This window comes from Hyperolius riggenbachi, chromosome 10 (genome assembly GCF_040937935.1).
Source record: "Hyperolius riggenbachi isolate aHypRig1 chromosome 10, aHypRig1.pri, whole genome shotgun sequence".
Classification (NCBI taxonomy): Eukaryota; Metazoa; Chordata; class Amphibia; order Anura; family Hyperoliidae; genus Hyperolius; species Hyperolius riggenbachi.
The window spans coordinates 193697007-193720795 of record NC_090655.1 but is presented as its reverse complement, the minus strand read 5'-3'; the positions used below and the strand labels follow the sequence as shown (position 1 = coordinate 193720795).

Here is a 23789-nt window from a genome sequence, read left to right as displayed (position 1 = left end):
GTAATTTTTTTTTTTTTTTATTAAACATCTTATGTAGGTATTTTTGGCAGGGTGGGATGTAAATTGTAATTTTTAAATGTAAATATATGTGTATTTTTTTATTTTTTTACATTTAGGTGTACTTTTACTTTGTGGCCACAAGATGGCAGCCATGAGTTTGTTTACGTGACGTCACTCTAAGCGTAACATGTACGTTAAGAGGACGTAGGAAGCAGAAAAAGCGAAGCTTCTGAGAGAAGCTGTCACTTTTTCTGCGGGGGAGAGGAACCAGTGATCGGGCACCATGGCCCGATTCACTGATTCCCTGGCTAACGAACCACGGGCCGGGAGCACGCGTGCACATGCGCGATCGGCCGCAGGAGCGCACATGGCCTGAATGGTTAATGGGAGCCGATACTCTTAAAAGAGCCGGAATTCCCATCACTAATACCTAGGAGCTGTCTCAGCTGCCACACCCACTGGCAAACATACAGGAACAAGAGCGGCTGTCCAGTCAGTAATGCCAGCTACAGTCCAGAGCTCCCCCTAGCGGCTGGCAGGAGAAATGACAAGCGTTTGAATGGATGTTATGTAAATAGATTTCCGGTTGTATATTATGGGCTGGTAAATGATGCAAAAACTGCTCTTGTGAATGCCATAATGTGGCAATTATATATTCATGGACAGGGTTTGTCATCTTTCTCAGTGGTATGTACAGCACCCCCATCCTCCACAGCTGGGTGCAGCAATAATACTGGCAGTGCAGAGAGGCTGCTGGCGGAGACAGGCTGGGATCAGGGGCGTAGCTAGAAATCATGGGGCCCCATAGCAAAGTTTTTGTTGGAGCCCCCTGCCCCTCCCTCCTCCCCAAAAAAAATATGACTACTGCACATGCTTGTCCCCGGACGCATTTAACCTCAATCACACTCCCTTCGCCAACAGTGTGCTGCATCTACTAAGGGCCCTACATAGCCGCATCGCACCATGGCCAAACTGTAACTATTGCACGGCAATGGAACAGTTTCCATTGCATGCCTGCTATGCGGAGCGATCTGAGAATCTGCAACATGCTGCTGATTCTTCCACGCCCGCATGCATCCTCCCGCCGTCTCCTCCAGTCACTTCCTTCTACCGCTGCGGAAGTGAAGCGACTGCAAGTGGAAGTGATGAGATGCAGCGAGGTAGCCGCACTCGCATCACTTCACAGTGGAAACAGGCCTTAAGTTGCAAGTTTTCTAAACTGTGCAGGAGCAAAATGCACCTGGCTACATGAGCATGATTGAGGAGGCGACCACGGCTGCGACAGTGCATGGAGTGACAATAACATAGTGGTGCTGAACAGGGAGGATGGCAAGGGACCTAAAAGACTACAGGAAGAAGTCCAAGGTAAGTAAAGATGACTCCCTGTATAGGTAGCCAGAAGCAGCCCACTTAGTATAGGTAACCAGAGATGACCACCCATATAGGTAAACCACCCATATAGGGACAGCGGCCAGGGGTTCTGTCCTGATCATCCTGATATGACATGCCATTACCACCATGCACATGATCAGCCATGTTGGCCTGAGATTTCCCAGCATGTCTTATCGATACATTCGACTGATATTAGCCCAAAAATTTGCCAAATCATCAATCGGGCAAGCTTGGTGCAGCACAGATTTTCATCCCATATAATAAAATCGGCAGATGTATGGCCGTCTTTAGCCATAGAGCCTGAACAAGCATGCAGATAAAATGTTAGACTTAAAGAAAACCTGAACCATATTTAAAGTAAAAGAAACACATACCTACCTAAGGAGAGGGAAGGCTCTGGGTCCTATAGAGCAGTGGCCCCCAACTCCTGGTCCGGTGGCCCACTGCTGGTCCGTGGGCTGTTTTCTGCTGGTTCGTGGATCTGGCCTCTCGCCCTCCTCCCTCACCGTTTGTGTTGCCTTATGAGCTGGCGGCCCTTTCCTCTTTTATTTTCCCGGTCAGCCCCTCTCCTCCATCTTCTTTCACAGCAGCGTGTCCCGTGGCTGCTGTGAAGAAGAAGGAAGCAGGACAGCGGCTTCCTGGAGCGGCAATGTAAATCGCCATTACCATGGGAACCACTGTCCTGCTGTCTTCCTCTTCACAGCAGCCGCAGGACGTGCTGCTGTAAAAGAAGATGGAGCATAGAGGAGAGGGGCCGACCTGGGAATATAAAAGAGGAAGCGACCGCCAGCTCATAAGGTAACACAAGAGGTGGCCGTGGGGGGAGCAGGCACTAAGGGCAACTATACTACCTATACTGAGGCAACTATACTAGCTAAACTGGGGAAACTAAACTGGCTACCTATACTGGGGGAGGGGGGGGGGAACTATACCTAGATACCCTATAAAGGGGGCACTTGGGCTCCTGAAGACTTCCAAAGCCTCCCATGGTGGAGGAGAGCAGTCTCCAACCCATTGGTTGGAGACAGCTAACAGGGGAGACAGCACAGAAACGAGAGGATCATGGGAGGAACAGAGGTACAGGAAGACCCTATAGAGCCCAGAGCCTTCCCTCTCCTTAGTAAAGTATCTGATTTTTTTATTATTATTATTTTAAATATGCTTCAGGATAACTTTAAAAGACTGCCGAGATGACGGTGAAAATCTATGGTTACTCACCTGGGGCTTCTTCCAGCCCCTAGCAGCCACTTCAGTCCCTCGCTGCTGCCCCAGTCCTCCTCGGTGTCCTGCTGGCCGCCCATAATGATCGCGACCCACCCGGTGGGGTCAGCTCTTCTGCGCATGCATTCGTGCCCACGTTATCTGGCACGTATTGTGCAGTAGTTGTGCGTATGCACAGTACGCGCCAGATGACGTGGATGAATAGCCAACCCCACTGGCGGGTCTCGATCGTTACGGGCGCCAAGCGGGACATCGAAGAGGATGGAGCTGTGGCGAGGGACTGAAACGTCTTCTAGGGCCTGGAAGAAGCCAAAGGTGACTAACCATAGATTTTAACTGTCACCTCAAAAGTCCTTTAAAGGGAACACAAACTAAGAAGGATATGGATTTTTCCTTTTAAAATAATGCCAGTTGCCTGACTCTCCTGCTGATCATGTGTTTCTAATACTTTCATCCACAGCCCCTGAACAAGCATGCAGATCAGGTGCTCTGACTGAAGTCAGACTGGATTAGCTGCATGCTTGTTTCAGGTCTGTGGTTCAGCCACTACTGCATCCAAAAGAGATCAGCTGGACTGCCAGGTAACTGTTATTGTTTAAAAGGAAACGTCCATATCCCTCTCAGTTTAGGTTCCCTTTAAGTGTGACTGTTTGTTTCAGTTGTGAGATTCAGGCACTACTGATGCAATGAAAGATCAGCAGGATGCAACTGGTATAGTTTAAAAAGAAATAAATATGACACCCTTGTTCTTTAGCATTTCATATTAATAAAAAATAGTTTGAATATTTGGCAAGGTAGATCTAGCAATAGGAAATGTTATCATGTTAAAGTAATTTTTTACTTATTATAGAAGTCAAATGCAACATTAAGGATAACTTTAAAGAGGACCTCCATGCAGAAAATAAAAATCAGTCAGTGCTTCTGTAATGAACAGTTTATATTTACCTCCAGAGTCTTGTCCCACAAAGCCGCCTCGAAGCCCCTACATCACTATGCTTCCGTCTCTTGGCCCCGCCTACCTCTCTCCTCCGAGAAAAAATGCCAAGCTATTTACGGCAGTAAATAGCTTGGCGTTTTTTCTCAAAGGAGAGCGAGGCCAAACGGCAGAAGTGGAGTGATGCAGGGACTTCAGGGCAGCTTTGTGGGATGAGACTTCGGAGGTAAATATAACTTTTCATTACAGCTAGGGATGAGCGTAATGACCTAATTACGAATTTCCGAAATTTCGCGAAATTACTACAATTACGATTTTAGCAGTAATCGAAATTTCGTAATTTTTGCAAATTACGCAAATTTTCGTAATTACGATTACGAAATTTAGTATTTTAAAGTTTGCAAAGGTTTCTATCCCTCTAGATGCCTTCGTAATCGAAATTTCACTCCCGTAATGACGAATTTCATGTCTCCAACCGAAATTTTACTGTTTCAGGTTTGTAAGGGTTTCTATCCCTCTACATGCCTAAAATGAATAGCACAGCCAGTCCTCCTCCTCCTCCTCCTCCTCCTCCTCCTCCTCCTCCTCCTCCTCCTCCTCCTCCTCCTCCTCCTCTCTCTCTCTCTCTCTCTCTCTCTCCAGAGATTTGTAGTATTTCAAAACCATACTCACATTCATGACATGTCCGGGGATCAAACCCAGGCCAACCACATGGAAGACAGCTATGCTCACCACCATACCACCAAACACACACTAAATAGACTGCTAACCTAAATCTTACTTGTAGACAGTCATATGAGACACATGCTGGGTGCAGGGCTTTGTGATTGGACCATGGACCATGCGATAGAGTGAGGTGCAAAAATGAAATCATGCCTAGCAGAGGATGGTTTCACAATGCTAAATGCTAGGCTGGCTGTGGTGCAATTGGTTAGTGCGTCTGGCTGGTAACAGCAAGGTTACAGGTTCGATTCCATCCAGGCATGTCTTTTCCTTTTGCGTTCAACAGTTGTCCAAACAGAGCCAACAGAGCCCCAGATAGCCATGTAGAGTTAGGTCACAGCTAGCCTGGCTGTGGTGCAATTGGTTAGTGTGTCTGGCTGGTAACAGCAAGGTTACAGGTTTGATTCCATCCAGGCATGTCTTTTCCTTTTGAGTTCAACAGTTGTCCAAACACCGAGCACAAAGTTTTGCATGCGTAAAGTTTTACGCACGCAAAATACCCCATGGGGTTCAATGGCGCAGCGCGCGCACGCAAAAGGAAAAGACATGCCTGGATGGAATCAAACCTTGCTGTTACCAGCCAGACACACTAACCAATTGCACCACAGCCAGGCTAGCTGTGACCTAACTCTACATGGCTATCTGGGGCTCTGTTGGCTCTGTTTGGACAACTGTTGAACGCAAAAGGAAAAGACATGCCTGGATGGAATTGAACCTGTAACCTTGCTGTTACCAGCCAGACGCACTAACCAATTGCACCACAGCCAGGCTAGCTGTGACCTAACTCTACATGGCTATCTGGGGCTCTGTTGGCTCTGTTTGGACAACTGTTGAACGCAAAAGGAAAAGACATGCCTGGATGGAATCGAACCTGTAACCTTGCTGTTACCAGCCAGACGCACTAACCAATTGCACCACAGCCAGGCTAGCTGTGACCTAACTCTACATGGCTATCTGGGGCTCTGTTGGCTCTGTTTGGACAACTGTTGAACGCAAAAGGAAAAGACATGCCTGGATGGAATCGAACCTGTAACCTTGCTGTTACCAGCCAGACGCACTAACCAATTGCACCACAGCCAGGCTAGCAGTGACCTAACTCTACATGGCTATCTGGGGCTCTGTTGACTCTGTTTGGACAACTGTTGAACGCAAAAGGAAAAGACATGCCTGGATGGAATCGAACCTGTAACCTTGCTGTTACTAGCCAGACGCACTAACCAATTGCACCACAGCCAGGCTAGCTGTGACCTAACTCTACATGGCTATCTGGGGCTCTGTTGGCTCTGTTTGGACAACTGTTGAACGCAAAAGGAAAAGACATGCCTGGATGGAATTGAACCTGTAACCTTGCTGTTACCAGCCAGACACACTAACCAATTGCACCACAGCCAGCCTAGCATTTAGCACTGTGAAACCATCCTCTGCTAGGCATGATTTCATTTTTGCACCTCACTCTATCGCATGGTCCATGGTCCAATCACAAAGCCCTGCACCCAGCATGTGTCTCATATGACTGTCTACAAGTAAGATTTAGGTTAGCAGTCTATTTAGTGTGTGTTTGGTGGTATGGTGGTGAGCATAGCTGTCTTCCATGTGGTTGGCCTGGGTTTGATCCCCGGACATGTCATGAATGTGAGTATGGTTTTGAAATACTACAAATCTCTGGAGAGAGAGAGAGAGAGAGAGAGAGAGGAGGAGGAGGAGGAGGAGGAGGAGGAGGAGGAGGAGGAGGAGGAGGAGGAGGAGGAGGAGGAGGAGGAGGAGGGGCTGGCTGTGCTATTCATTTTAGGCATGTAGAGGGATAGAAACCCTTACAAACCTGAAACAGTAAAATTTCGGTTGGAGACACGAAATTCGTAATTACGGGAGTGAAATTTCGATTACGAAATTGTAAATTACGATTTGAAAATTAATTACGAATTTGGGTCGTAATGTTAAATTTCGCATTCGTAATAAAAGCAATTCGAAATTTCGAAAATTTCGGCTCATCTCTAATTACAGCATTACTGACTGATTTATATTTTCTGCATGGAGGTCCTCTTTAAAAGTACCCCTGACCTGGTCCGCAATACTTTTAATGTTTTGGTACTGGTGCTGTGTGACATCGCAAGACAAGACATCGCATGACAAGCCATCGCAACACAAGACATCGAGAGAAAAAACATTACAAGAAAAGACATCGCAAGACATGAGAAGACATCACAAGACAAAACATTGCAAGACAAGACATCGAGAGACAAGACATCACAAGACATGAGAAGACACCGCAAGACAAGACATTGTAGGAAAGGACATCACAAGAAAATACATCGCAAGACAAGATATCGCAAGACAAGATATCGCAAGACAAGATATCGCAAGACAACATATTCTAAGACAAGACATCGCAAGATATCACAAGACAAGTATTTGCAAGACAAGCCATCACAAGACAAGACATCGCAAGAAAATACATCGTAAGACAAAACATTGTAGGAAAAGACATCGCAAGACAAGACATCGCAAGACAAGAGATCCCAAAATATCGCAAGACAAGACACCAAAGACAAGACATTGCAAGAAAAGACATCGCAAGACAAGACATCGTAAGACAAGTCATCGCAAGACAAGTCACCGCGAGACAAGTCATCGCAAGACAAGTCATCGCGAGACAAGACATCGAGAGACAAGACATCGAGAGAGAAGACATCGCAAGAAAAGACATCGAAGACATGAGAAGACATTGCAAGACAAGACATCGCAAGATATTGCAAGACAAGACTTTGCAAGACAAGCCATCGCAAGACATGACATTGCCAGATACCACAAGACAAGACATCGCTAGACAAGATATCGCAAGACAAGACACCAAAAGAGAAGACATGAGAAGATATCGCAAGAAAAGACATCGCAAGACATGAGAAGACATCGAGAGACAAGACATCGCAAGCCAAGTCATCACAAGACATCGCAAGACAAGCCATCGCAAAACTAGACATCGCAAGACTAGACATCACAAGACAAGTCATCACAAGACACCGCGAGACAAGCCGTCGCAAGACTAGACATCGCAAGACTAGACATCACAAGACAAGACACTGCAAGACAAGACACTGCAAGAAAAGACATTGCAAGATATCGCAAGACAAGCCGTTGCAAAACTAGACATCACAAGACAAGACATCACAAGACAAGACATCGCAAGACAAGACATCGCAAGACAAGACATTGCAAGAAAAGACATCGCAAGACATGAGAAGATATTGCAAGATAAGACATCGCAAGACAAGACATCGCAGGATCGCAAGACAAGACATTGCAAGAAAAGACATCGCAAGACATGAGAAGATATTGCAAGACAAGACATCGCAAGACAAGACATCGCAAGACAAGACATCGAGAGACAAGACATCGAGAGACAAGACATGGCAAGACAAGACATCGAGAGACAAGACATGGCAAGACAAGATATCGGGAGACAAGACATCGCAAGACAAGACATCGAGAGACAAGACATCGCAAGACAAGACATCGAGAGACAAGACATCAAGAGACAAGACATCGCGAGACATGAGAAGACATCGCAAGACATCACAAGACAAGACATCACAACACAAGACATCGAGAGACAAGACATCGCAAGATATCGCAAGACAAGACACTGCAAGACAAGACATCGAGAGACAAGACATCGCAGGACATGAGAAGACATTGCAAGAAAAGATATCACAAGACATCGAGAGACAAGACATCGCAAGAAATCGCAAGACAAGACATCGAGAGATAAGACATTGCGAGAAAAGGCATCGCAAGACAAGACATCACAAGATATCGCAAGACAAGCCATGGCAAGACAAGACAGCGAGAGACAAGATATCTTAAGAAAAGACATCGCAAGACATGAGAAGACATTGCAAGACAAGACATCGCAAGGCAAGACATCGCAAGACAAGACATCGCAAGATATCACAAGACAAGACATTGAGAGACAAGACATTGCAAGGAATCGCAAGACAAGACATTGCAAGACAAGACATCACAAGCTATCGCAAGACAAGACATCGCAATAAAAGACATAACAAGACATCACAAGATATCGCAAGACAAGCCATGGCAAGACAAGACATTGAGAGACAAGATATCATAAGAAAAGACATTGCAAGACATGAGAAGACATTGCAAGAAAAGACATCGCAAGGCAAGACATCGCAAGATATAACAAGACATTGAGAGACAAGACATTGCAAGAAATCGCAAGACAAGACATCGCAAGACAAGACATCACAAGCTATCGCAAGACAAGACATCGCAAGACAAGACATCTAGAGACAAGATATCGCAAGAGAAGACATTGCAAGACATGAGAAGACATCGCAAGACAAGACAGTGCAAGACATCAAAAGACAAGACATCGAGAGACAAAACATCGAGAGTTAAGACATCGCGAGACAAGAGATCGCAATACAAGACATCGCAAGGCAAGACATTGTAGGAAAAGACATTGCAAGAGAAGACATCCCAAAATATCACAAGACAGAACACCGCAAGACAAGTCATCGCGAGACAAGACATTGCAAGAAAAGACATTGCAAGACAAGACTTTGCAAGACAAGTCATAGAGAGACAAGACATTGTAAGACATCGCAAGACAAAACATCGCAATACAAGACATCGCAAGGCAAGACATTGTAGGAAAAGACATCGCAAGAGAAGACATCCCAAAATATCACAAGACAAGTCATCACAAGACAAATCATCGCGAGACAAGACATCGCAAGAAAAGACATAACAAGACAAGACATCGAGAGACAAGACATCGTAAGACATCGCAAGACAAGACGTTGTAGGAAAAGACATCGCAAGACAAGACATTGCAAGACAAGACAACAGACAAGACATCAAGAGACAAGACATCAAGAGACAAGACGTCGAGAGACAAGACATCGCAAGAAAAGACATCGCAAGAAAAAACATCGCAAGACAAGACATCACAAAAAAAGCCATCGCAACACAAGCCGTCGAGAGACAAGGCATCGAGAGACAAGACATTTCAAGACATGAGAAGACATCACAAGACAAGACATCACAACACAAGCCATCGCAAGACAAGCCATCGAGAGACAAGCCATCGCAACACAAGCCATCGCAAGACAAGCCATCGAGAGACAAGACACCAAAAGACAAGACATCGAGAGACAAAACATTAAGAGACAAGACATCAATAGACAAGACATCGAGAGACAAGATATCGCAAGACAAGACAGTGCAAGACATCGAAAGACAAGACATCGCAAGACAAGAAATCAAGAGACAAAACATTAAGATTCAAGACATCGCGAGACAAGAGATCGTAAGACATCGCAAGACAAAACATCGCAATACAAGACATTGCAAGGTAAGACATTGTAGGAAAAGATATCGCAAGACTTCGCAAGACAAGACATCCCAAAATATCACAAGACAAGTCATCACGAGACAAGACATTGCAAGAAAAGACATCGCAAGACAAGACTTTGCAAGACAAGAAATCGAGAGACAAGACATTGTAAGACATCGCAAGACAAAACATCGCAATACAAGACATCGCAAGGCAAGACATTGCAGGAAAAGACATCGCAAGAGAAGACATCCCAAAATATCACAAGACAGAACACCGCAAGACAAGTCATCGCGAGACAAGACATTGCAAGAAAAGGCATTGCAAGACAAGACTTTGCAAGACAAAGACATCGAGAGACAAGACATTGTAAGACATCGCAAGACAAAACATCGCAATACAAGACATCGCAAGGCAAGACATTGTAGAAAAAGACATCGCAAGAGAAGACATCCCAAAATATCACAAGACAAGTCATCGCAAGACAAATCATTGCGAGACAAGACATTGCAAGAAAAGACATAGCAAGACAAGACATCGAGAGACAAGACATCGTAAGACATCGCAAGACAAGACATCGCAAGGCAAGACGTTGTAGGAAAAGACATCGCAAGACAAGACATTGCAAGACAAGACAACAACAGACAAGACATCGAGAGACAAGACATTGAGAGACAAGACATCGCAAGAAAAAACATCGCAAGACAAGACATCACAAAAGACATTGCAAGACAAGACAACAGACAAGACATCAAGAGACAAGACATCAAGAGACAAGACGTCGAGAGACAAGACATCGCAAGAAAAGACATCGCAAGAAAAAACATCGCAAGACAAGACATCACAAAAAAAGCCATCGCAACACAAGCCGTCAAGAGACAAGCCATCGAGAGACAAGACATTCCAAGACATGAGAAGACATCACAAGACAAGACATCGCAACGCAAGCCATCGCAAGACAAGCCATCGAGAGACAAGCCATCGCAACACAAGCCATCGCAAGACAAGCCATCGAGAGACAAGACACCAAAAGACAAGACATCGAGAGACAAGACATCAAGAGACAAGGCATCGAGAGACAAGATATCACAAGATATCGCAAGACAAGACATCGCAAGACAAGACAATGCAAGACATCGAAAGACAAGACATCGCAAGACAAGAAATCGAGAGACAAAACATTGAGATTCAAGACATCGCGAGACAAGAGATCGTAAGACATCGCAAGACAAAACATCGCAATACAAGACATCGCAAGGCAAGACATTGTAGGAAAAGATATCGCAAGACTTCACAAGACAAGACATGCCAAAATATCACAAGACAAGACACCGCAAGACAAGTCATCACGAGACAAGACATTGCAAGAAAAGACATCGCAAGACTTTGCAAGACAAGAAATCGAGAGACAAGACATCGTAAGACATCACAAGACAAAACATCGCAAGGCAAGACATCGCAAGGCAAGACATTGTAGGAAAAGACATCGCAAGACAAGACATCCCAAAATATCACAAGACACCGCAAGACAAGTCATCGCAAGACAAATCATCGCGAGACAAGACATCGCAAGACAAGACAATGCAAGACATCGAAAGACAAGAAATCGCAAGACAAGTCAACAAAAGACAAGACATCGCAAGACAAGACATCGCAAGACAAGACATCGAGAGTCAAGACATCGCAAGACAAGACATTCGCAACACAAGCCATCGCAAGACAAGACATCGAGAGACAAGACATCGAGAGACAAGACATCGAGAGACAAGCCATCGCAACACAAGCCATCAAGAGACAAGCCATCGAGAGATCAGACATCAAGAGACAAGCAATCGAGAGACAAGACACCGCGAGACAAGACATCAAGAGACAAGACACCAAAAGACAAGACATCGAGAGACAAGACATCAAGAGACAAGACATCACAAGATATCGCAAGACAAGATATCGCAAGACAAGACAGTGCAAGACATCGAAAGACAAGACATCGCAAGACAAGAAATCGAGAGACAAATCATCGAGAATCAAGACATCGCAAGACCAGACATCGCAATACAAGACATCGCAAGGCAAGACACTGTAGGAAAAGACATCGCAAGACATCGCAAGACAAGACATCCCAAAATACCACAAGACAAGACACCGCAAGACAAGTCATCGCGAGACAAAACATTGCAAGAAAAGACATCGCAAGACAAGACATCGAGAGACAAGACATCGCAAGACAAAACATCACAATACAAGACATCGCAAGGCAAGACATTGTAGGAAAAGATATCACAAGACAAGACATCCCAAAATATCACAAGACAAGACACCGCAAGATAAGTCATTGCAAGACAAATCATCGTGAGACAAGACATTGCAAGAAAAGACATTGCAAGACAAGACTTTGCAAGACAAGACATCGAGAGACAAGACATCATAAGACATCGCAAGACAAATCATCGCAAGACAAGACATCGCAAGGCAAGACGTTGTAGGAAAAGACATCGCAAGGCAAGACATCCCAAAATATCGCAAGACAAGACACCGCAAGACAAGAAATTGCAAGACAAGACATCGAGAGACAAGACATCGCAAGACAAGACATCGAGAGACAAGACATCGAGAGACAAGACATAGAGAGACAAGCCATCGCAACACAAGCCATCGAGAGACAAGCCATCGAGAGACAAGACATTCCAAGACATGAGAAGACATCACAAGACAAGACATCGCAACACAAGCCATCGCAAGACAAGCCATCGAGAGACAAGCCATCGAGAGACAAGCCATCGAGAGACAAGACATTCCAAGACATGAGAAGACATCACAAGACAAGACATCGCAACACAAGCCATCGCAAGACAAGCCATCGAGAGACAAGCCATCGAGAGACAAGACATCGAGAGACAAGCCATCGAGAGACAAGCCATTGAGAGACAAGACATCGCAAGACAAGCCATCGATAGACAAGACATTGAGAGACAAGCCATCGCAGCACAAGTAATTGCAAGACAAGCCATTGAGAGACAAGACATTCCAAGACATGAGAAGACATCACAAGACAAGACATCGCAAGACAAGCCATCGCAAGACAAGCCATCGAGAGACAAGCCATCGAGAGACAAGCCATCGAGCGACAAGACATCGAGAGTCAAGCCATCGCAAGACAAGCCATCGCAAAACAAGCCATCAAGAGACAAGCCATCGAGAGACAAGCCATCGAGAGATAATACATTGCAAGGCAAGCCATCGAGAGACAAGACATCGAAAGACAAGACATCGAGAGACAAGACATCGAGAGACAAGCCATCGCAGCACAAGCCATTGCAAGACAAGCCATCGAGAGACAAGACATTCCAAGACATGAGAAGACATCACAAGACAAGACATCGCAACACAAGCCATCGAGAGACAAGCCATCGAGAGACAAGACATTCCAAGACATGAGAAGACATCACAAGACAAGACATCGTAACACAAGCCATCGAGAGACAAGCCATCGAGAGACAAAACATAGAGAGTCAAGACATCGCGAGACAAGAGATCGTAAGACATCGCAAGAGAAAACATCACAATACAAGACATCGCAAGGCAAGACATTGTAGGAAAAGACATCGCAAGACAAGACATCCCAAAATATCACAAGACAAGACACCGCAAGACAAGTCATCGCAAGACAAATCATCGCGAGACAAGACATTGCAAGAAAAGACATTGCAAGAAAAGACATTGCAAGACAAGACTTTGCAAGACAAGACTTTGCAAGACAAGACATCGAGAGACAAGACATCGTAAGACATTGCAAGACAAATCATCGCAAGACAAGACATCGCAAGGCAAGACGTTGTAGGAAAAGACATCGCAAGACAAGACATCCCAAAGTATCGCAAGACAAGACCCCGCAAGACAAGAAATTGCAAGACAAAAGACAAGACATCGCAAGACAAGACATCGAGAGACAAGACATCGAGAGACAAGTCATCGCAAGACAAAACATCACGAGACAAGACATTGAGAGACAAGCCATCGCAACACAAGCCATTGCAAGACAAGCCATCGAGAGACAAGCCATCGAGAGACAAGACATCAAGAGATAAAAGACATCGAGAGACATGCCATCGAGAGAGAAGACATCGAGAGACAAGACACCAAAAGACAAGACATCGAGAGACAAGACATCGAGAGACAAGATATCACAAGACAAGATATTGCAAGACAAGACACTGTAAGAAAAGACATCGCAAGACAAGACATCGCCAGACAAGACAGTGCAAGACATTGAAAGACAAGACATCGCAAGACAAGAAATCGAGAGACAAAACATCGAGAGTCAAGACATCCCGAGACAAGAGATCGTAAGACAAAACATCGCAATACAAGACATCGCAAGGCAAGACATTGTAGGAAAAGACATCGCAAGACAAGACATCCCAAAATATCACAAGACAAGACACCGCAAGACAAGTCATCGCAAGACAAATCATTGTGAGACAAGACATTGCAAGAAAAGACATCCCAAGACAAGACTTTGCAAGACAAGACATCGAGAGACAAGACATCGTAAGACATCGCAAGACAAAACATCGCAAGACAAGACATCGCAAGGCAAGACGTTGTAGGAAAAGACATCACAAGACAAGATATCCCAAAATATCGCAAGACAAGACGTTGTAGGAAAAGACATCACAAGACAAGATATCCCAAAATATCGCAAGACAAGACACCGCAAGACAAGACATCGCAAGACAAGACAACAAAAGACAAGACATCGCAAGACAAGACATCGCAAGACAAGACATCGAGACACAAGTCATCGCAAGAAAAGCCATCGAGAGACAAGACATCGAGAGACAAGACATTCCAAGACATGAGAAGACATCACAAGACAAGACATCGCAACACAAGACATCGAGAGACAAGAGATCGCAAGACAAGACATCGAGAGACAAGACACCAAAAGACAAGACATCGAGAGACAAGACATCAAGAGACAAGACATCAAGAGACAAAACATCACAAGATATCGCAAGACAAGCCATTGCAAGACAAGCCATCACAAGACAAGACATCGAGAGACAAGACATCGCAAGAAAATTCATCCCAACACATGAAAAGACATCATAAGACAAGACATCGCAACACAAGACATCAAGAGACAAGATACCGCAAGACAAGTCATCGCAAGACAAATCATCGCGAGACAAGACATCGCGAGACAAGACATCGCAAGAAAAAACATTGCAAGACAAGACATCGAGAGACAAGACATCGTAAGACATCGCAAGACAAGACATCGCAAGGCAAGACGTTGTAGGAAAAGACATCGCAAGACATCGCTAGACAAGACATCCCAAAATATCACAAGACAAGTCACCACAAGACAAGATGTTGTAGGAAAAGACATCGCAAGACAAGACATCCCAAAATATCGCAAGACAAGACACCGCAAGACAAGACATCGCAACACAAGACATTGCATGAAAAGACATTGCAAGACAAGACATTGCAAGACAAGACATTGCAAGACAAGACATCGAGAGACAAGACATCGAGAGACAAGACATCGCAAGACATGAGAAGACATCACAAGACAAGACATCGCAAGACAAGACATCGCAAGACATGAGAAGACATCGCAAGACAAGACATCGCAAGACAAGACCTCGCAAGACAAGACCTCACAAGACAAGACATCACAAGAAACGACAGCGCAAGACAAGACACCAAAAGACAAGACATCGAGAGACAAGACATCCCAAGACAAGACATCGAGAGACAAGCCACCGCAACACAAGCCATCGCAAGACAAGCCATCGAGAGACAAGACATCAAAAGACAAGCCATCAAGAGACAAGCCATCGAGAGACAAGACATCGAGTGACAAGACATCGCGAGACAAGACATCGAGAGACAAGCCACCGAGAGACAAGCCATCGAGAGATAAGACACCAAAAGACAAGACTTTGCGAGACAAGACATCGCGAGACAAGACATCGCGAGACAAGATGTCGCGAGACAAGACATCACAAGACAAGCCATCGAGAGACAAGACATCGCAAGACAAGTGATCGAGAGACAAGACATCGCATGAAAAGACATCACAAGACATGAGAAGAGATCGCAAGACAAGACATCGCAAGATATCGCAAGACAAGACATCGCAGGACAAGACATCGAGAGACAAGACATCGCAAGACATGAGAAGACATCACAAGACAAGACATCGCAAGACAAGCCATCGAGAGACAAGCCATCGAGAGACAAGCCATCGATAGACAAGACATCGAGAGACAAGCCATCGCAACACAAGACAAGCCACCGAGAGACAAGCCATCGAGAGACAAGCCATCGAGAGACAAGCCATCGAGAGACAAGACATCGAGAGACAAGACATCGAGAGACAAGACATCGAAAGACAAGATATCACGAGACAAGACACTGCAAGAAAAGACATCGCAAGACAAGACAGCGAGAGACAACATATCGCAAGAAAAGACATTGCAAGACATTAGAAGACATCGCAAGACAAAACATCGCAAGACAAGACAGTGCAAGACATCGAAAGACAAGACATCGCAAGACAAGAAATCGATAGACAAAACATTAAGAAACAAGACATCGCAAGACAAGAGATCATAAGGCATTGAGAGACAAGCCATAGCAAGACAAGCCATCGCAAGGCAAGACATTGTAGGAAAAGACATCGCAAGACTTCGCAAGACATCCCAAAATATCACAAGACAAGACACCGCAAGACAAGTCATCACAAGACAAGACATTGCAAGAAAAGACATCGCAAGTCAAGAGACAAGCCATCGAGAGACAAGCCATCGAGAGACAAGACATTGAGAGACAAGCCATAGCAAGACAAGCCATTGCAAGACAAGCCATGGAGAGACAAGACATTGAGAGATAAGACACCAAAAGACAAGCCATCGCGAGACAAGCCATCGCAAGACAAGACATCGCAAGACAAGACACCGCAAGACAAGACACCGCAACACAAGATATCAAGAGACAAGATTTTGCAAGAAAAGACATCGCAAGATATCGCAAGACAAGACATCGCAAGATATCACAAGACAAGACATCGCAGGACAAGTCATAGCAAGACAAGACATCGAGAGACAAGACATCACAAGACATGACATCACAAGACATGACATCGCAAGACAAGACACCAAAAGACAAGACCTGGCAAGACAAGACATCGAGAGACAAGACATCGCAAGACAAGACATCGAGAGACAAGACATCGAGAGACAAAACATCTCTAGACAATCCATCGCAAGACAAGACATCGAAAGAAAAGACATTGCAAGACATGAGAAGAGATCGCAAGAAAAGACATCGCAAGAAATCGCAAGAGAAGTCATCGCAAGACAAGACATCAAGGGACAAGACATCAAGAGACAAGACATCAAGAGACAAGACATCAAGAGACAGGACATCAAGCGACAGGACATCAAGCGACAAGACATCAAGCGACAAGACATCAAGAGACAAGACATTGCAAAAAAAGACATGAGAAGACATCGCAAGACAAGACATCGCAAGACAAGACATCTTGTCAGACACCTGATCTGCTGCATGCTTGTTTAGGGTCTATGGTTAAAAGTGTTAAAGACAGAGGATCAAGAATGAAACTGGTATTGCTCACAAGGAAATAAATATGGCAGCCTCCACATTCCTGTTGCTTCAGTTGTCCTTTGATTGTTTGAACAGGTGGGGTTGGTGCTGTGTGGCTCAGTGTTGTCTGTCTGCCGTTTAATACCTTCATCTGGGCTGTTCCAAACAGCAAAACATTTTAAGGTATCATCAGCCCAGCAGAAGGAATTACCTGCTAGGCATCATGGGTGTTTTCACACTGAGGGGCGGAGCATCTGGTTGTCTGTGCAGGTGTGAGTGTTGTATGCTGTACTCTATGTATCAACAATATGGAAGTGATCAATGGTTCTGTTACTTCTATTCTTTATAAATCAAGTAATACCCTTTTTTTGATTCAGGTTTTTATTTCCTCCCCCCGTCTTGCAGGTACCAAAGCGTGTGTAAATTTGCACACCTAGGGCTGGCTCTGCACACTGTTAAGGAAATTGCCCGCATCAAGAACTTAACCGTCCGATTGGTCTTATCAAAAGTGCATGAGAACACCCGCCTGCTGTACAGTATATAAGTGCCCCCCATCTGGTGGACTCTTCAGCCACAAAAGTGCATGAGAACACCCGCCTCCTGTACAGTATATAAGTACCCACCATCTGGTGGACTCTTCAGCCACAAAAGTGCATGAGAACACCCGCCTCCTGTACAGTATATACTGTAAGTGCCCCCATCTGGTGGACTCTTCAGCCACAAAAGTGCATGAGAACACCCGCCTCCTGTACAGTATATAAGTGCCCCCCATCTGGTGGACTATTCAGCCACAAAAGTGCATGAGAACACCCGCCTCCTGTACAGTATATAAGTGCCCCCCATCTGGTGGACTCTTCAGCCACAAAAGTGCATGAGAACACCTGCCTCCTGTACAGTATATAAGTGCCCCCTATCTGGTGGACTCTTCAGCCACAAAAGTGCATGAGAACACCCGCCTCCTGTACTGTATATAAGTGCCCCCCATCTGGTGGACTCTTCAGCCACAAAAGTGTTGACGTTTTCTGGGAAAAGAAGTTTGGTGCCTTATTTTAATTCTAAAGGGTCTTAATTTTGAATTTGAGGACGCAGAATGAACAGTGTTGATACTTCTGTTTCTTAAAGCACTTTTTACTGGACAATTTATATGTTTAAAAATAGATTTGTGTTTTTTTAATAATTTTGTTTAGTTTTATTTTGATCTGGATTCTGAGCCGTGTATGATTTTACTGCTGAGAGATGTTGAATGACCATTTCTAATAAACAAGCAGAATGAGGCCTGTCCGTACTTTGAAAGGGGGGGGGGGGGCTGAAGTTTTGCGTCTCTGGGATCTATATATTTTTTTACCTGGACTGGGCTTTTTTTTTCTTTATATTTTTCCCCGGCATTTAAAGTGGGCATGTCCGCTTGCACAGGACACAAGGAAAACAGAGAAATGCACCATGTGTGTTTTTAGAGAGAAGAGCCCATCTTATTCCCCCTCATCTGTAAGTTATCACAAGTGTAATTTGACCTCTCACCCTTTGGCTTCTTCTATGAACGCAGGAAGTAGACACACTTCAGCGTTATTGCAGGAGTTCTGTAAACTAACACAGAAATGTTTTTTCTTTAAAAGTTATTATGCTGTTGCTTATCTTTTAGAGCAGAGAAGAACGCAGATCTGCAATTTGTTAACATCTAGTTTATTGAATCATTTCATATTATAAGAGATTTTAAAGACAGGAGTAGTGATGGTCATTTCTAGGAGAGCTCATGGAGAAGCATGTGATCAGTTTGGTCAGGTGATATAGTCTCTGATTTGCTTGTCGTGATCATGTGCTAAAGCAGGATGTGATCACAGCAAATCAGAGCCCTGCAAATCTATCAACTGATCAAATCACATGCTTTCTCCATGAGTTCTCCTAGACAGGACTATAACTAAAGAGGAAAGTCGTGGATGCACATCCCAGATAGACAGACGCAGACCTTCACTGGTCATCTGAATGGACAGACACAGAGCTTCACTGGTTATCTGACTGTTCGCTCTCTTCTTGTGTATCTAGAAAGGGGAAGAGGGAATGGCCACATCGTCATAAAGGATATAAGTAAAACAGTGGCTCGTGATCCTTTTCAGTTGATTACTTTCACATATGTCGCTTGCAAAGAATACAAAAGTTGGGTCTCCAAGTGGATTTTGCAATTCTAGCTCAATTTATTAGTGCTAACATAGTCACAAACAGCACAATGTTTTGGCCCACAGGCCCTTGTCACATAGGCCCAGCTTTTGTATTCTTTTCTTTGCAATTGACTGTACACCCCTGTGTGATCTGGGTGTATGCAGGTTGACTCCCTGGTGCTACAATTAATAGTGGTGTGTGCTCCAAGGCTATCCTTTTTCTCTTACTTCACATATGGCAGGGAACGCAATTATATAAGTGAGCCCATGGGAGTTCAGTGGGGCCCGGGCTACTAATTATAAATATGTTGCAGCTGAGCACGAGGAGCTGCGGGAAGCTGAGCCTATCAGGGCCGGGAAGGCTGAAGAGCTGCATGGAGACGGCACCCGATTGGCTGGAGCGGGGTACTTAAGCAGCGGTGGTGCGTAGTGAGCTGGCTGTACCTGAAGAACGGACCGCAGCGGTGACCACCTGAGCGGCATGGCGTCTCTCCTCCAACGGCTTTTACTCCGGGCTGAAGCGGAAGGGGGAGAGGAATGGCTGGCGCAGTGTCTAGCTTTACCGGAGGCGGTCCCTTCCATCTCGGTGCAGCCTCTCTTTGGGCCGGATTACATTCCCCTTGGCTCCCCCGCCTATTCGGCGGCCCGCCCTCCAGAAGAGGACCTGTCAGCTGGAGAAGGGCGTGCTGGTTCTCACGATAGGCGGGGGGAGCGAGCTGAGGAAGGAAGGAGGTCGGGTTCCAGGCGCTCCAGGAGCAGGTCCCACCCTCGGAGGAGTGCTAGGGCGAGACGCTCTTCCCCACCGCCGGAGCCTGCGCAGATGCGCCAGCCGGGTCGCCGCAACACTACAACACAACGGAGAGCTGGAAAAAAAAATAAGCAACCCAGGCAGCCCGCACAGAGGAGAGGGAGAGACCGTTCTAGGTCCCCTCAGGCGCAGCCTGCGCAGTTATTGCTTCCCCAACAGTCGCCGCGGCAGGAGCCGGTGGCTATACTGGATCCTCCTCCCCCAGCTGACCTAAGGAATGGTGAGCAGACACTGCAAATGTTTAATCATTTGGGTCAGGTAGTGGGTTCCTTAGCTGAAGCCCTGGCTGGTTTTACAAAAAATCAGCCTGTGGCTAGCGTGTGGTCTAATCCCAGGAGTGTTTCTGCTCCTCAGGTGGGCTTGTCTCAGCACACAGGTGTACCAGTTAGGCCTGCGGGGGTGGCAGAGTCCATGATGAAGGACGTAATGCCTTGTGAATTGTCTCCGCTAGGTTACCATTTATCTATATCAGTGAAAGAAAAGATTTGGCGGGGTGATTATTTTGATTTATTGTCACTGTTGCCAGCTTCAAAGGAATTCTTAAGTAAGGCTGATAAAAAGGGTGAAGAGAAATCGGAAGATGATAGGCGCAGGCCAATTCCTAGAACATTCCAAAATTGGTTGCAATAATTTTGTATTTATGCTGCGGTAATGGGTGAAAAGCACCCTGAAAGATGTTCTGGTTTGTTCCAACATGTTGACATTATTTCTGAAGCTTATCGTAACTTTGGAGGCCTAGCATGGTACTCTTATGATGATGCGTTCCGGCAGAAACTGTCTGTATTCCCATCCCTTAAATGGGGGTGCAAGGAGGTAGGTCTATGGATGAATCTTATGTTACCCCAGAAGCCTACTATTAGCTTGTCTAAGCCGGCTGGAACAAACGTTCAGAATTTTCGTAAAGGCGTTTGTTTCGCCTTCAACGAGTCACAGTGTCGTTTTCTATCCCAATGTAAATACAAACATGAATGCAACGTATGCGGAGGCTCCCACTCAGCGAGCAGATGTTACAAGCGAACTCTTTCAGGTCAACCCCTTACCCCTGGTACAAGTAAGGGCTCAGACCCCAGTGAAGTTGTTAGAAATGCGCCCGTGGTTAGAGGAGTATCCAAACCAGCGGATGGCGGCCCTGCTCATTAGAGGTTTTGAGTTTGGGTTTGAGCTTCCTCCGTTTAACGGTTCAGGTTGCAGTTGGGTTGAAAATTTAGCATCCGTGCGTAAGTTTCCAGAAGTGGTAGCGGAGAAAATTAAAAAGGAGATAGCAGAGGGAAGGGTTGCTGGCCCCTTTCTGGAGCCACCGTTTGAAGCATTCAGACTGTCTCCCCTGGGAGTAGTTCCCAAGAAAGAGCATGGCTCTTTCAGACTCATTCACCATTTGTCCTTCCCTGAAGGCTCATCTCTGAATGATCAGGCGGACAAGAATGTGGCCTCGGTTTCTTATTCATCTTTTGATGACGCGCTGTCCTTGTTACGTGCTTTTGGGAAGTGCGCTCTCTTATCGAAGGTGGATGTGAAATCGGCTTTCCGTTTGCTGCCGGTTCATCCGGATGGCTTCAGTTCTCTTGGTTTTCAGTTTAATAATTTTTATTTTTATGACAAATGTCTTCCGATGGGTTTTTCTTTATCATGTTTTTATTTTGAAGCTTTTTCATCGTTTTTGCAGTGGGTTGTCTCAGCAGTAGTTCCTGCGGCTGGGATAATCCATTATCTGGATGATTTCCTGTTTATTGGGAGCAGGGACAGTTCAGAGTGTATAGATGCTATGAATGCTTTCTGTAGGATGGCTAATGGTTTTGGCATCCCTCTTGCGGATGACAAAACGGTTTTTCCATGTACGTGTCTTGAGTTCCTAGGAATTTTGATTGATACTCAGAAAATGGTCTTCTGCCTGCCAGCTGCAAAGATTTTGCGGATGAGGGGTTTGATCGACCATTTTCTGGGTAGCAAGAAAGTCAGACTGCGGGAGATCCAATCCTTGTTGGGTCTCCTCGCTTTTGCATCCAGAGTTATCCCTATGGGACGGGTTTTTTGTCGGCGTCTGGCTTTCTTGATCAGAGGTCTAAATTCTCCCTTTGCACATGTGAGAATAACTAAGCAAGTTCGGGAGGATTTAGGCATCTGGGATAAATTCCTGGTTAACTTTAATGGTAGAACCATCTGGCAGTCAGAGTTTATTGAGTTGGATGCTTTAGGTTTACTCACTGACGCATCCGGCTCCGTCGGATTTGGCGCTTTTTGGAATGGCCACTGGTGTGCGGAGCGTTGGCCTGAGGCGTGGGACTCTCCTGAGATCCGCCGCAATTTGGTATTACTGGAGCTTTTTCCGGTCGTGGTATCTCTGGCCATTTGGGGGGACGATTTCCGTAATCGGCGCATTTTGCTGCGTACTGACAATAAAGGTGTTTTGTTCGCTGTGAACTGTCTCTCTTCCAAATCTGATCTGGTGCTAAAGCTGTTGAGGTTTTTGGTTCTGCAATGCTTTGAGCTTAATATCTGGTTGAAAGCAGCTTATATTCCCTCAAAAGATAATTGTATTGCGGACTCCCTCTCCCGTTTTCAGATGTCGCGGTTTCGGGAGCTGGCACCAGATGCAGATATGGATGGAATGACCTGCCCGGCTTCCCTATGGGATCTGTTGTGGGATTGAGCGGAGAGTTGGTGAAGAATTCGCTGGCTGCAAAGACTTGGGATGAGTACTGCTCTTGCTGGATCAAATGGTGTTCATTTTGCCAGGCTTCAGGTTGGGACTTTCAGTCCTCATCAGAATCTGTGGCTATTCAATTTATGAACTCCATTGCGGTCTTGGGCGGTTCCTATTCCAGTATCCATAAGATCTTGTCAGGTGTTTCTTTCTTTCTAAAATTTTTTGGTTCACCCTCATTGCTGTCCTTCTATACAATAAAACTTTCACTACGTGGCTTTCGCCGGGCTCGGTATGTTCCGGATTCCCGCAGGCCAATTTCCCCGGAATTGTTAGCCAAAATGATCTGTTCCCTGCCAGGTTTTTGTTTTTCGCTTTTCGAAGTATCCCTTTTTTCTGCATGTTTTTCGGTTTGTTTCTTCGGTGCTTTCAGAATAGGGGAAATTACGGCTCCCAACAAGGATGGGTCCTCTATAATCTCCCATTCTGATGTGTCTTTTCGTGACCGCCAGTTGATCATTTTTCTGAAAAGATCAAAAAATGATCAGTTGGGCGTGGGCAGATCGGTATTTCTGTCTGAAGCCGGGGAACCATCTGTCTGCCCGGTGAAGTTAGTCTCGGATTATCTAAAGTTGCGCCCCGGGGTGGGTGGATCCTTTTTTGTTCACTCTGATGGTTCCCCTGTTACCAAATACCAGTTTAGAGCTGTGCTCAGCAGAGCGTTGGGTTTCCTGGGCCTTTCTGGGTTTAACATCACCCCACACTCTTTTAGAATAGGGGCTGCTACTACAGCCAATGCATTGGGGTTTTCCAGCTCTGCGATCCAGCAAATAGGTAGATGGAATAGTAACAGATTTAAAATTTATGTGCGACCTTCTCTTAATATCTAACATTTTATTTTAGGTGCTCCAGTCGGTGTCAATGTATGGATCATTGGACACTCC

The 23789-nt window shown here is 45.4% G+C and overlaps 1 protein-coding gene across 1 annotated transcript; it reads left to right on the top strand.

Annotated features, from left to right (window-relative positions):
• Nucleotides 1–1326: 1326 nt before the first annotated feature.
• LOC137536769 (histone H1-like protein HC2) lies at nucleotides 1327–7170 on the top strand. Its single transcript, XM_068258976.1, has 2 exons — nucleotides 1327–1365; nucleotides 6652–7170. The coding sequence occupies exons 1-2, from the start codon at nucleotides 1327–1329 to the stop codon at nucleotides 7168–7170; spliced, it is 558 nt and encodes a 185-aa protein (XP_068115077.1).
• Nucleotides 7171–23789: the final 16619 nt, after the last annotated feature.

Bases quoted from the DNA above. Each gene is read 5' to 3' on its own strand.
- LOC137536769 (XM_068258976.1), top strand. From the start codon at position 1,327: ATGGCAAGGGACCTAAAAGACTACAGGAAGAAGTCCAAG. The intron at 1,366-6,651 runs GTAAGTAAAGAT...TTCTAAGACAAG, and splicing joins ACTACAGGAAGAAGTCCAAG to ACATCGCAAGATATCACAAG.